The sequence below is a fragment of the Capsicum annuum genome, chromosome 1 (assembly GCF_002878395.1).
Source record: "Capsicum annuum cultivar UCD-10X-F1 chromosome 1, UCD10Xv1.1, whole genome shotgun sequence".
NCBI lineage: Eukaryota > Viridiplantae > Streptophyta > Magnoliopsida > Solanales > Solanaceae > Capsicum > Capsicum annuum.
Window position 1 is genome coordinate 196,523,439 of NC_061111.1, and position 14,213 is coordinate 196,537,651.

A 14,213-nucleotide genomic window follows, 5' to 3' on the forward strand; every position below is an offset into this window, starting at 1 on the left:
CATTATATATTACTTATATTTAAGGAGTGAATAATTGAGTAAAATCATACGACTTTAACAATTATTGTAAATGTATTAGAAGAAAGTAAAAGTTTGACAAACATATTGTTTCCTCATAACGTAATTAAACATAAGGTGTATTTCTGTGCACGCATATAATCTTCATCGCCATTCGTGAAATTAAATGACACATTTTTCTTTTTACTAAATTCCAAATAAACAACTCATTTATTTAAAAATTATTAGTATAAAATGTCAATTTGACTCTTAATGAGATGATTTATAATCACAAATATATAATTTAATTTTGATCACAAATTTTGAAACTTTTTTTAATATATTTTGAATTGCGTATCCATCTAAAATATATTATACTTTCTTTATTCAATATTAGTTGGTCATTTTAGAAAAAATATTGGCTCATATTAGTTGTCCACCTTATTAAATCAAGAAGGCATTAATTAAATATTTTCTATATTATCCTGTAAGTTATTTCTTTTTAAAATTATTCACAATTGTTTGTAAAATTTCTAAATTTGTAAGAGGTTAATTAGTACCTTTTTTAACAATTTCTTAAAATGCCTAAAAAGATCAGCTTGGCAAATATAAAATGACCCAAAATGAAGGAGAGTTTAAAAATGGCCCAAACCCGAAAAGGCCCAAGAAAAAAGAAAAAAAAGAAGACAAAACTCAATTAGGAAAATAGAGAAGCTATTTTATACTTTTCATTTTGTTTCTAGAAAGAACTTCTTTGTTTTGTCCATCGATGTCCATTCCTCCATTGCAAGTTTACTGTAAAAATAAAGCTTAATTTGCTTCTTTATTTCTTTTCAAAGCTTCATTGTTGTTTCAAGCTTCATATATAGAGATGCCTTTGTGATTTTGTTTCTGGATTACTGTTAAGAGGATGAGCTATTTTTAGCTCTTTTATTGAGGTGGAAAATTATTTCATTTTGGGTTTATAATCTTGAAACTCCTGATGAAGTTCTACATCTACTCTCCAAAGGCCTTGTGTCTTGATTGTCCAGATCCAAGGTGAGTTTTTTCGTATCATCCATTATCTGTTTCAATTAATTGAGAAATGGAATTAATTTTTGATATATAGCTCTATTATCTATTTTATGAGACTTATTTTGTGGTTGTGTTCACAGATTTAAGCTAGATATGGTTACCCTTCTTTTCTAAGATGCATGCATGAGTCTCAGATGTGTAGATCTTTAGTAAATATTAAATAGAACTTGTTTGTTGATCGATGTACTTTCTATCTTATAAAATCTTGTTCCTTATACACTATGATTGCGGAGTAGTAGTGTAAAATTGCAGAGATGAATGCAGCTTCCACTGGTGAAGCAGCAAAACTTAGAGCAATACTGGTGATGCTTATTGTAGACTGAAAACCTATAAAATATAAATTTCAGTTCTCTAACTCATGCAATTTAATTATTTGATTATCGAAGCCTAGATAGAATGAAAACTTAGGTTTAACAGGATGGTTCAATTTATTTTTCCAACAAATAGTGTGCATAATTACTTAAAATTCTTTGCATGGCTTAAAAATTGCTATCGTTGAAGGGGACGTAGTAGGAGGAACATATGTAAATAGGAGTTGTGTTCCTTCCAAAGCCCTTCTAGCTGTGAGTGGTCGCATACGGGAGCTTCAGAATGAACACTAAATGAAGTCTTTTGGTCTACATGTATTTTTTACTCTCGCTCGTAGAAACCTAACAAACACCACATGAAGTCTTTTGATCTATAGGTGTTCTTTTCTTGCTCCTGTAAACCTAACATGTTTAGGTTTTAACATAGGTACTGATATAGCATATTTCGGTCAACATAGTTGTTTGATCATTTAAGTAATTTGTTGCATAATCACTACTCTTAAGACTTCATGAGGTGATGCAACATGGAATAGTTTAGGAGTTAAAGTATGAATAATAAAACTAACTTTCAAACTTCATATTGGCACTCTAATTGCTATTATTATTTTGGGAGTATCCTTGTTTTGGAGATGATACCCAGAACGTGCATTGAGATGGAGTCAACCTAGATATTTTTCAGTTGAATGTAATTTTAAACAACAATATGGTTTTTGGAACTTAGTTTGAAATATTTAAGCTATTGGTCCTGACCCTCCTTTAATACAATTATCGAGCAAGTTATCTAGTGTTAGTACTATATATATCGATATCTATTGTATATTTGATGAGTGTTATATTAAAGAAATTTAGTTTCCTTTATCTGTTTTCCAAGGTATCATTCGGTACTATACAACTGTTTCTGTTTTATAGTTTCTTTGTCAACAATTATATTAAGGTTGACCTGGATATAGATGTTTTGATGGTGATAAAGTGAATTTAACATTAATGTTTGTGATGCAACTGACTGTCTTTGATTGATGTAAGCTTTCTTTGATAAAGAAAGGATTACTTAGAGTTTCCATACAAACTTCATCCTCTTACTTTTATTACTGAAAGAAAACATAATATGTAGGCATTATGTTGAGGCTTGGTAATGTGCGGCTTTTTATTGCTGATCTTTTTTATCAACTTACTCTTTCTAGGTTTTCACCTGTGGTTCAGTACCCTTTGAAAACTTATCTTCCTGATGGGGACATTGATTTAATTGCCTTATGTAATAACCAAACTTTGAAAGATACATGGGCTATCAAGTCCAGGATATGTTGGGGGAGGAGGAGAAAAATGAAAATGCTGAATTTCGTGTTAAGGAGGTTCAATATTTCAAGTTGAAGTATGTCTTCTACACAACCCCAATTTAATTTAGAATTTTCATTCAATTTGTCTTAGTTTTATTGCCGAGAGTCTATCGGAAAAAGCCTCTCTACCTTCACAAGGTGGGGGTAAGGCTGTATATGCACCACCCTCTCCAGACCCCACTTGTCGGATTAAACTTGGTATGTTATTGTTGTTGTTGTGCTCTTAGTTTTGTTACAACAGTGCATAGTAGGAAAAAATAGGTGATATGTGGTTTTCTTTTCTGTGGTGATTGGAATTATACCCTGCTAATAGAGTTAGAGTATATTGGAGCATCTTGCTCCATTTAAAGAGCTCTGTTCAGGTTTCATCCAATTTTGACAACTATAGATGGGTGAAAGTAGTTTCTTCGTTGTTTATTTTGGACCTGAATTGTATATGCATTCTTTGGGCCTTAAAGGAAAACCATAAAGAAAATGAAGGACTGATTATCTTTGGTCCTTGGTCCTTGGTCCTTTTTACATAACACTCTCGGCTGCCCAGGAGGACTGATTATCTTTCTTTTTATGTGCAATTTCTTTTAAGGCAAAGAGAAATATCTACCTTGACAACAAACACGACATTAACTGATGGTTTCATTGCATTGTATGCCATACTCAGTTGTTAGTATGTGTTACTAAATATCATGACTTCTCACTTTCCTAACTAAATAGAGGAAGTTGGAATTCTGACCTGCTTCTAAATTCAAAATGTCTAGTCGGATCTTCCTGACTGGTATGTTTGTAGTGGTTTAGTTTAGCGAGGAATTGAAGTTTGCTGTACAATTGGGGTATGTTGTGCTCCCAATAAAAGTGTACCTCTTTAAGAAGGGTTCATCCTAGAAGTTTTTCCTAATACCATTCATCAACGCATATTTCAGTGGTCAAATGTCTTGTCTGTTACTCTTTTTGGATCTCATATGTTAAGAGTTGTATATTTGATGAAACATTTTTCTCTTGCATTTATTTGAGACTCATCTTTATTGCCTGCTTGCTAATTAGCATGTCATATTTTTCTCTTAGTTCGGTTTTCAGAATCAAAAGTAGGAAGTTAAAAACTTATATTTCTTCATAGGCTTAGCCCATTGCTTTTAGAATGATGAGAGCTTCATGATAAAAAATAGTATATTGAAAGATTTCAGTTGAAATGTTGTTATTTATCTAAGCGCTGGTGTAAGGGCGTCTTCTTTTTCCCCTTGTTCTGTTTGTTAGTATGTCCGTCTGTCTAAATCTATCAATGGGATCCTCTTGAACTTGTTGGAGGGGTTCTGTATCCTGCAGTTATTGTATCCTATTGGTGAAGATCTTTCCAATTGTATCTTTAAATGTAATCTTGTTCTTTTGTGATGTAAGCTTCATACTTTTTCAATTAGTTTGATTTGCACTATAGTATGCACTTGCATTCACTACAGTAACATTCCATTACGTACGTTTGCCTTGTATGAATAGTGTATGAGCATTGTTCCTTGATATTTTACTCCATCTAACTTCCTTTAGCTTAGGCTAGGTGTTTCTTCTAGTTATAGATCTTCACAAATTTTCTAGTGTTAATCTTTGCAAACTGGGGCACGTCTCCACGTTGTATTGATTTTGCAATACAATCTACTATGATCTTTCTCAGCCTTTTGAAAGTATAGCTTCTCTTCACTATAATCTACTCCCTTTAAACTTGGCACCAAAATAACCGAGTAAGAGGCATACTTGCAATAAGCAGTGTGTATATACTTTAGCTCATTTTTATACTCACATTATGTTTTCGAATTACAAACCTCCACAAAGTTATGAAAGAATTTGGTTGATCAACTTAACAGTTCCAGTCTGTTTCCCCACTCACAATTATGAAGTTCAAAGATGCATGTTAATTGGAAAAAGGTGCTTTCCACTTCATCATATCTATACGGTATTAGTTCTGTCTGATACTGCCGTCTCAGGTACTTTCTTTTCATTAGAAAAAGTATCCACTGAAGGATTAAAGGTTGTAAAAAATAACTTGACCTTTGCTAGAGATCTATTCAACATAATGAACGAACTGAATGTGTAGTCTATCCATGGAGGTCTCTATATGAAGTATGTTTCCAATGGCTGAACTACAAGATGAGTATTTCAACATAAGCTGACCACTTGACCTCTCAATCAAATAATTAGAGGCACTGTTGTTTATGCTTGGTTATATTCCATACATATTATGCACACACTTGTACTGCTTTGACATTATCATTGCATGTTGGTAGTTATTCTCTTTGCTGGTTATTATCCCCCAAACCCCAATTGTGGGATTAGATTGGGTAGGTTGTTGTAGTTTATTCTTTTTCGGGGATTGAACTTTGTTAATGAGGTCATTATAGCGTTGAGGAAATGGCTTTTAAATTTGAGTTATTGAAATATCATTTGAATTTGAAGCTAATATTTTAACATGAACAATCAATAATTTATTTATATATTGTTGTCTTATTATTATACTTGGAGAAAGTAATTGCTGCTTAAGTTCTTGGTTGTTATAATTTACATTTTTTCATTTGTATTCTTACCAAGGTCATTCCCTTGGTAAGAATCAACATGTTTATACGATTGAAGTTCCACTACTAATTATCTTTTCAGATAAAGGATGTTGGCATGATGAAAAAAGACAGATTCAGTTGGATATATACAAAGGATTCTATTCATATTTTTCAAGCAAAGGATACAACTCATGAGAGATACCCAGAGATTCAAGCAATGCTGGCCAAGTTAAAGAGAGATGTGAAAGCAGCAGGTTACAATGTTGTTTTACCACTTTATTTATTGCATGAGTTATTATCATGCATGGTCGCAAATTCTTTATAGCTCCAACCTAGTAATGGGGCTTTGTTTCCCCTTTTATAGGTGGGTTGTTGGATAACGGGAAAGATCCATCCAAAGCGGGTTATCTTTAGAAGTTTGGGAGGGCAAGACAATGATTAACGTGTTCTTACTTTTTTCCTGCTTTAGGAGTAGTGCAAAAGGGACTTTTAGTACTATTATTTATCCACTTATAAGCCAGTAACATCTTTCTTCTTAGGGTTCGATGTCCTGGGATTAACGCTGGCGTGATGTGAAACTGGCTATTGCATAGTAGTTTGAAAGCTCCAAGAAGTCATTAAGAGGGTATTGCAATCATGAATCATTTGACCATAGTTATCTAACTACCTCAATGTTTGGTATAAAAACTCGAGCATTTGGTTGTGTGGTTTTACATTAGAGTTACTGGGAATGGAGAAAGTTAGAGGGTGAGAAGATGTGTAGCTTAGAGAAAGAATGTGATACCCATCCTTTTGTGTATTTCTTCCCAGTAAGCAGCATACCAAAAACAATTGTCGTCTTACCATTTTTCTGCAATTTCAGAAAACAAAAATTTGAAAGTTTACTTTGCACACATATAGGTTACGAGTTGAAAAAAAAAGGTTCAATTTTCACACATGATAGTACATCTACTTTCACCTTATATTAGGAACAATTTCCACAATTTTCCTTTGCTTTTCCCATATCTTTGTATGATACTTTTCCCATGTAGCGTGTAAGATATCAATTGAGTTTATCTGTGTGAGTTTTTGTTGTATCTAATAGCGATATTACTTTTTCATTTACTGGGGAGACATGAAGAGACAGACAAGGAATGCACTAAAGCATTAGAACTAAATCCTACATATATTAAGGCTCTGGTTAGAAGAGCTAGAGGCACATGAAAAGCTTGAACACTTTTATTAGGCTATTACTGGTAAATATTGGGTTCTGAATTTGTACCATGTTTATTTGGTACAATGTCATTGTGACTGGTACTTTTAGCTGCATCACTAAATAAGTAGTATCCATGTTGCATCACTAAATAAGTAGTATCCATACTCGCATTTACCGGGCTACTTTGTGGAAATCTTACGTTTTCTAGTCAGGCTCTCCTATGCCTTCTCCTTGTTCCCACTCTCTTACCTGAAAAAAGAATTTAAAAAAAAAGTGCTTGTATGTTACTCATGTGCCTCTCGTAGTAATTCCACACCACTCGAATGGTTCACGTTATTGGTGAATAATTAAATTACTGGAGTTCTACTTTGTATATCGGAAGCAATCTCTCTACCTTGTAGGGGTAAGGTTTGTGTACACACTACCCTCCCAAGACCCAACTTGTGGGATTACACTGGTATGTTTCTGTTGTTTGGAGTTCTACTTCTGCTTTTTTTCTGCTCTTATTCCCTTTGGTTTTTAAAAATCTTGCAGACATGACAAAAATCTTGGAATTGGAACCCTTACATGACCAAGCTAGGAGAAGTGTGACACGTTTAAAGCCATTAGCTGATGAGAAGTGAGAAAAGATGAAAGAAGAGATGATTGGTCAGCTTAAAATCTCCTGTCTTTGCATGGACTAATCATCTATATTTTCTTTTCTAATGTAACTCTGTAAATAGCAGAAATTCTTTCCTATCCAACTGTTAATGTTTTGACATTTTGTCCTCACTTATGTTAGTCAGAAAGAAGAGCATATAGTCCATGTCACTCATATGGTTGTGGACGACTATCTTTTTGTACTCAGAGATTCTGTGTTGCTTCTCCGGCTAGTCGCTTAGGAAAGTTTGAACATGCTGACATATTTTGATATCAAATTAACTTGCCAGCTTTCGGTACATCAGATTACTTAGCATATTTTGTGTAGTCATAGATTTACCTCCAACTGTCTTAATGTGTCCAATAGATTAAAGTACTTTTCTCTTTATTTTTATTCTCTATTTCTATTGATAAGATTGCAAAAGTAAGAATCTTTACTGATTTTGACAACGAATGATTTTCTTGATTTGCTTCAGGGGGAGCAGAGCCAAAACTATTGTCATTCTCTGCGGCTCTCGAAATCACCTTTGGGGTATTTTCGATTCGTGGTATGTTCTGTTAAGCTAAAATTCATAGACTTCGTTGACGTAATTTCGTGACAAAGTAGAAGGTTCTCTTGACTGTAATTTAGTTATTTAATCATGTGTTAAGAAAAGTGGGAGTGTTAATTACAAGGAGATGGAAATAAATAACTGAACAATATAGAATCATTCTCTCTATTTTGCAAACGAACATCATTAAGATTCATTAGTGAGCTTCTGGGTTGTGAAGCTTCATATTTCAGATGATATTCTATATCTCTTCACCAGCATATTGTGTATACCGACTCTCCAAATCAGAGGTAAGCTCCTCTCTTTGCTTTTTCTTTCTTTGTAGGTACGTCTCTCTGAACTTCTGATTTCCTGAGATGTAGCACAAACTTTCTGATGTGTACTTTCCTTCTCTATCTGATGATCTTTGTTTGTGTTTCTGAGTCCACCAGGGAAAGGTCTTTAGGTGATTGTAGGGGCTTTAGGACCTCATAAGTGTTGTTTCTGCATTTCTCTATAAAAGACGTGTAAGTTTTAACAAATAACAGAAATTAAACCCTCATACAGTAAAGCTTAATAACATATTACTTTAAAAGGGAAAGCAAAATGTATCCAAGTAGATTAAATGTAGAAGAAAATAGTTACCTATAAATTAGAGAAGACTTCTTTATACACTATATTTGGAGTTTCATTTGTTATTTTCTCATCTTCATCATAACATAAGATCTTCAGCCCTTTTCTAGATGTTACTTGAGAAAGGGCAACATATAATTGTACATTAGTAAACACAGGCTTCTTCAAAAATAAGTCCACACTACACAATGATTGACCTTGACTTTTATTGATGGTCATGGCAAAAGATACGATCACTGAAAATTTCCTTCGTTGGAATTTAAAAGGAATTCGTGAATCAGATGGAGTAAGTGACATTCTCGGAATAAAAACCTTATTGCCAGATTCTTTTCCTGATAACACTTTCTCTTCAATTACCCGATTTTTGAGTCTTGTGATGATTAATCTTATGCCATAACACAAACCTGCTGATTGTTCTATATTTCTTAACAACATCACAGGAACACCTACCTTCAAAGTGATAGAGTATTTTGGAATACCTGAGTATTTAATACTATTTAGGAATTCAGGAGTATGCATATCTCCTAAAGATGTAAATGAATGATCAGACATGCAAACTGTATCGGAACTTAAGTATAACTTCTTCTGTCCACAGTTGAGAGAAACCATATAATCATTCATCAATTCCACCATTTGAAGAGTAGGTGCAAGAATTGCTCTTTCTTGAAGGTATTTCTTATCAGTAGAATATTCTAAATATTGAAATATGTACTTTCTACAATTCTAGCTATTGGATCATCACAATTATTTATGAGAAGATCTTCGAGTATTTTTACTTTCTCAGTTCTATCCATAGAAAATTCCATCCTTCCATTACCTATTGCCAAAAGTCAATCAAAAAACTGTTTTAACTCAGTCACAACTGTATCAAATCGACTGTCTTGCAATCTCATATTCTTTGTCAGCTTTAGAATATGACAAGGAGTCCATAAATAGGAAGAATTTATTGTTGCATTAACAATATCTTGCCTAGTGCCTTTAGTAACTACCGACAAGATTTATCTAAAATTTCCTCCAAAAACAATCGTCTTTCCTCCCAATGGCCGATCTAATTTGATGGATCTTTAAATCTTAGAATATCTCTTAAAGTTTGATCAAGAGCTTCAAAACAGTATCTATGCATCATTGGTGCCTCATCCCAAATGATAAACTTTACCTTAACCATCAACTTAGCTAATGGACTTCCTTGCTTAATGTTGCATGTTGAATCTTCAATTATATTCAGAGGAATCGCAAATCTCGAATGAGCTATCCGTCCTCCTGGTAACAACAGAGATGCAATACCACTTGATGCAACATTTAGTACTATATCACCTTTAGAGCGTATGCCAGCAGACAATGTTTTCCAGAGAAAAGTTTTAACTGTTCCTCCGTGACCATATAAAAAGAATAATCCCCCTTTGTCTTCGTTCACTGCAGTCATGGTTTTATCATATGCATACTTCTAGTTCTTTTCGACAGTTAGAATAATAATTAATTTCAGATACAAATTTGTAAACACTTCTGGTTCATTAAAAATTATGGATGTGGGATATTTATATTTTGTTTGATAAATATATTTAGGTTAGTTAAATTTGATTTTGATCTCTTAATTATTTTATCTTTTTACTTTTAAAAATAAAAAATAATTAGTGGTTGTGTGGGATACGTGCCCGAAAAATGGGGACGGGAATTGTGACGTGCATTAGAAGTTTTTTTTTATGTTTTTCCTTGTTGAATTTTCTTTAATTTTTTAAAAAATCGATATTTGATTTATTAATATTGCAATCAGAATAAGGAAAAACACACGACTCCTTTCTTTTTACCTTTTTTTTAATGCAGTTCAAAGTGAAAAATTTTAGGATTAAAAATAATTTAATATATAAATTAAATTTGGTAAGATATGTCTCTTAAATATGTTAAGATATAAATTAAATTCAAATATGTTAATTCAATAAAAAATTATTTTTATGTTTAATAGTAGATATACAAATCTATTATTTGTCCTAAAAATTGTCACATGGTATTATCCTATTTATCCACTTGGCATCTATCTAAGCAAGATTTTCTTGCTATTTATAATAAATTATAGAAGATGTGGAAGGTTAATGAAAAATACTTGCATAAAATTATAAAAGGAGACGAAAAAGTATTTGAATATATTAAGTTATTTTTTAAATTTAATGCTCCTAAATATTTGATGTTGCTTTGTGTTGGTGTATGCATTTGATATCCTTTGGTTACAATTATGTATGATATAACTAATTACTGAAATTTTACTGAGATTATTAAAATAGACTGGTAAACATTTTCTTATCATACTTAATGGGAGAGTATTAAAAGGCATGAGCACAAACAAAACTTTTAATTAAAATAATACAAACGTACAATCAAGCTTTGATAACACTTTAACATGATAACTAAATAATAAATTTATATTACATAGATAGTCTTAAATTTACATAACACTAAATATTTTATGGTTGAACATTAAATATTTATTTTCTGTAATCTTTTAAAATGAAAATAACTAATTGAAGAGGGTAAAATTATTTATATGTATTTTTCAGGCAAACATCATTTAAATTCATTGGTGAGCTAATATGTAGCATGTATGTTCACGATGACAGTTCACAGATTTGGAGCGAATCAGACATTGTTCATCAATTTGCTGAAGATGCGAATTTGTTTTCGTAGCATAAATGGGTAACATTGCACCAACTTCTGCTCCCATATCTACAATAATATTTTTAAAAAATTAAATAATTAAAAAATAAAAATATAAATTTGAAGAGAGGATAAGTTGTTGGTAGTTCATTAGATTGAAACATGTAAGTCTTGAATGAACCGTGATTATGATTAAGAACCAATTATAATCTGCATATTTAAAAGGAAATAATACCAATTGTTCACAAAGACACGAATGTGATGTACCCCATAACTTAAAAGTGTTGCAATGACAAACTCATCTATCGGCATCACCATCCCCATAATTACTAATACTAAAGAGTATACTTACATGCCATGTAACCTTTCTCTAATAGAGAAACAGTATGTATACCTTCTCTGGAATCAGTACATAAAACTTCACAAAGATGACATGAGTTGTTTTCTTTCTCAGCACCGGAAGTCCTGTGCTTGGTTTCCTTGAGCAGAGAAGCCTTCCACCACCGTCAGCCCTCTGACTCTACATTCAAGATTATTGGCAAGGAATATGTCACCAACTGACCTAAATTATTAGCAATCTCTTTTACTTCACGAATAAGGATCAAAGAGTTATAGATGATACTAATCATGAAAAATTGCACAATTTCATACATTTCATTGTGTTTTTTTGTCTTCGGGTGCTCAAGTTTGCAGTAAATCGAAGAGGAATTTGAAATGTTAAGGCCTGATATTTTACCACTCTGAGATGTACAACAAAAAGAGTTTATAATGTTGTAAAGTTCAAAATCATGAAACAGCAAAGTATATTTCAATATACCTGTAATTGTACTTTGAAACATGGGAAGTCCTAATCAAGCCAGAGATGGAGAAAGACAGAAATCTATTATATTTTTGAAATTCCTTTTATACAATTTTGACATCTTGATGGAAAAGAAAAAAAAAGAATCCCAAGAAAAAAATAAAATTGAAATATTAGTAAAACTTGAATGCAATAAAACTAAACAAAAATCGAGTTATGAAACATATAGTGTCATGCTTTTTGCTTAAAAAAAAAATTACTAATAGAAGAGTGTGCTGCGGGGGGAAGTTAACGATGTGGGGATGTAATTTTTTTTTTTTTTTGGTTTTACTATAGCTTCCAAGTAGTTGTTGTTTTCTTTGCACAAATTATTTATATTTATTGGTGGACTTTTAAATTTTCAAGTCATTATGCAGTTAAAAGGAATAATTATGGAAAATTAAGTTCGTGTTATGAAACATAAAGAAAGAACAAGAAGAATAAATAGAGAGAAGAGGGAGACTTCTTTATTTATCTTGATGGATGAGAGATCATGAGATTGAGAATACAATGAATAAAATCTCCCTATATAAAGAAGAAATTTACTCCTAATCTGAGTAGAAGACAGATGTTTCAAATCCTAATAGATATCAAAGTAGATTTTGATAGACATTAACTATAATGTAAATACATTTATAACACTCCCCCTTGAATGTCTAATTAGTAGATAATGTGTCTCATTAAAATCATACTAGAAAAAATTCAGTGGGAAAAAAATCTAGTGAAGGAAAAAGAGTACACATCTCTAACAATACACATATAGGTTGCCTCATTAAAAACTTTATAAAGAAAACCCAGTGGAACAAAACCTCGTAAGGGAAAAAGAGTACAACGCGTATTAACTCCCCCAATGAGATCATCCTTGAACCTTTGCATCCCGATCTTGTGCACCATCTTCTTGAAAGTTGCAATAGAAGGAGACTTGGTGAATAAATCAGCCACATTATCACTTGAACAAATCTGTTGCACGTTAATATCACCATTTTTTTGTAGCTCATGTATGTAGAAAACGTTGATGAAGTGTACTTCATTCTATCTCCTTTTATGAATCCTCCATTAAGACGTGCTATGCATGCTGTATTATTTCTGTATAAAACTATGGATACATTGTCACATTTTAAACCACATTTTTCTCGAATAAGATGTATCATGGACTTCAACCATACACATTCTCGTCTTGCTTCATGAATAGCTATTATCTCAGCATGGTTCAATGAATGACTTTATATACAAGGACTAATGATAAACCTAAAAATCATCGAAGACAATTAGTGGATTACATTAAAATTCAAATTTTAAATTTTTACAAACATCAATCCTAAATTATTCAATTTGTTTATTCTAGTGTTTTTTAATTCATTTTCAAGAAAAATATCCTTTTTCCATATTTAGCAATTTTCTTGATCACAACTTTTTCTACGACATATTTAATATCATAAGATCAAATGACATTTTGAAATGTCTAATATATTTTTAATTTAAAATCTCAAAATTTTAAAATTTATTTTACATTTTAAAAACTTTATCAATTTAAAATTGAACAAATAAATTAAAATAGAGAAAACACTTATTAAGTTGAGTAGATGATTACACAAAATATTATTTCCGCTTTCATCAGTGTGTAGAAATGTGCCTTCTAATTTTGGACTTATATCTTCAAATTGATATTAAAATTTTTATCCACTGATGATGTATTTATTTTCTATAATTTGAATAATTTTATTTGTTGAATTAATATTTTAATAATTCAAAATGTAAAACTTATCCTATACATTTGAATTAATTGTATAATAGTGCATGTGTTTTTGTAACAATTAGTGGGAGTAATGGAGGGGTTAGTGCATGTATAATATATGTATTTTTTTTTTTTTGTTTTACTATAGCTTCCAAGTAGTTGTTGTTTTCTTTGCACAAATTATTTATATTTATTGGTGGACTTTTAAATTTCCAAGTCATTATGCAGTTAAAAGGAATAACCATGGAAAACTAAGTATGCAGTTAAAGGAATAATTATTGGTGCACAAATCATATTTTGGATGAATTTTGCTACAAAGGAATAATTATGAAAAATTAATTTAAATATTTAATATAAACAATTTGATAACTTTCTAGAAAAGAAGTATTCTGTTCTTATTAAATTTAATTTTTAAGTTTAGATATATACATTACTTTCACAAAAAGGAGCAATTGATAATGGAATTATGTAAACCGTATACAATTATTTTTCTATAAAATTTAAAAAGGAGAAAATAGATAATCATGTAATAATGGAAAATAATTGCTGACTTTTAAAAAAAAGTACTGTAAAAAAGAAATAACTCAACATTTATTAAAATTTTAAATTAATATAACTACTAACTAATTTAAAACTAATTTTAACTAATTTGTCTTAAAATTAATAAATGGCCTTGCTATAGAATGACACTTGGCAACTTTTAGAGCAAGACTTTCTTGCTATTTAGTATATAGGGAAAAGGCTCAAATA

General features: G+C 31.3%; 1 protein-coding gene and 1 long non-coding RNA gene across 2 annotated transcripts; one reads left to right on the plus strand and one right to left on the minus strand.

Moving 5' to 3' along the window:
• The first annotated feature begins 845 nt into the window (after positions 1-845).
• LOC107857164 lies at positions 846-7,902 on the plus strand. Its single transcript, XR_001670791.2, has 3 exons — positions 846-1,035; positions 5,348-5,501; positions 6,977-7,902. It is a non-coding gene; the product is annotated as an uncharacterized LOC107857164 (long non-coding RNA).
• Positions 7,903-9,292: 1,390 nt separating this feature from the next.
• On the minus strand, positions 9,293-9,667 carry LOC107860121. The gene has a single exon (XM_016705373.1). It carries the CDS (start codon positions 9,665-9,667, stop codon positions 9,293-9,295), a length of 375 nt encoding a protein of 124 aa, XP_016560859.1.
• Between the last annotated feature and the right edge of the window lie 4,546 nt (positions 9,668-14,213).

Excerpts from the sequence above, each read along its gene's own strand:
- LOC107860121 (XM_016705373.1), bottom strand. The coding sequence starts at position 9,667 with ATGACTGCAGTGAACGAAGACAAAGGGGGATTATTCTTTTTATATGGT.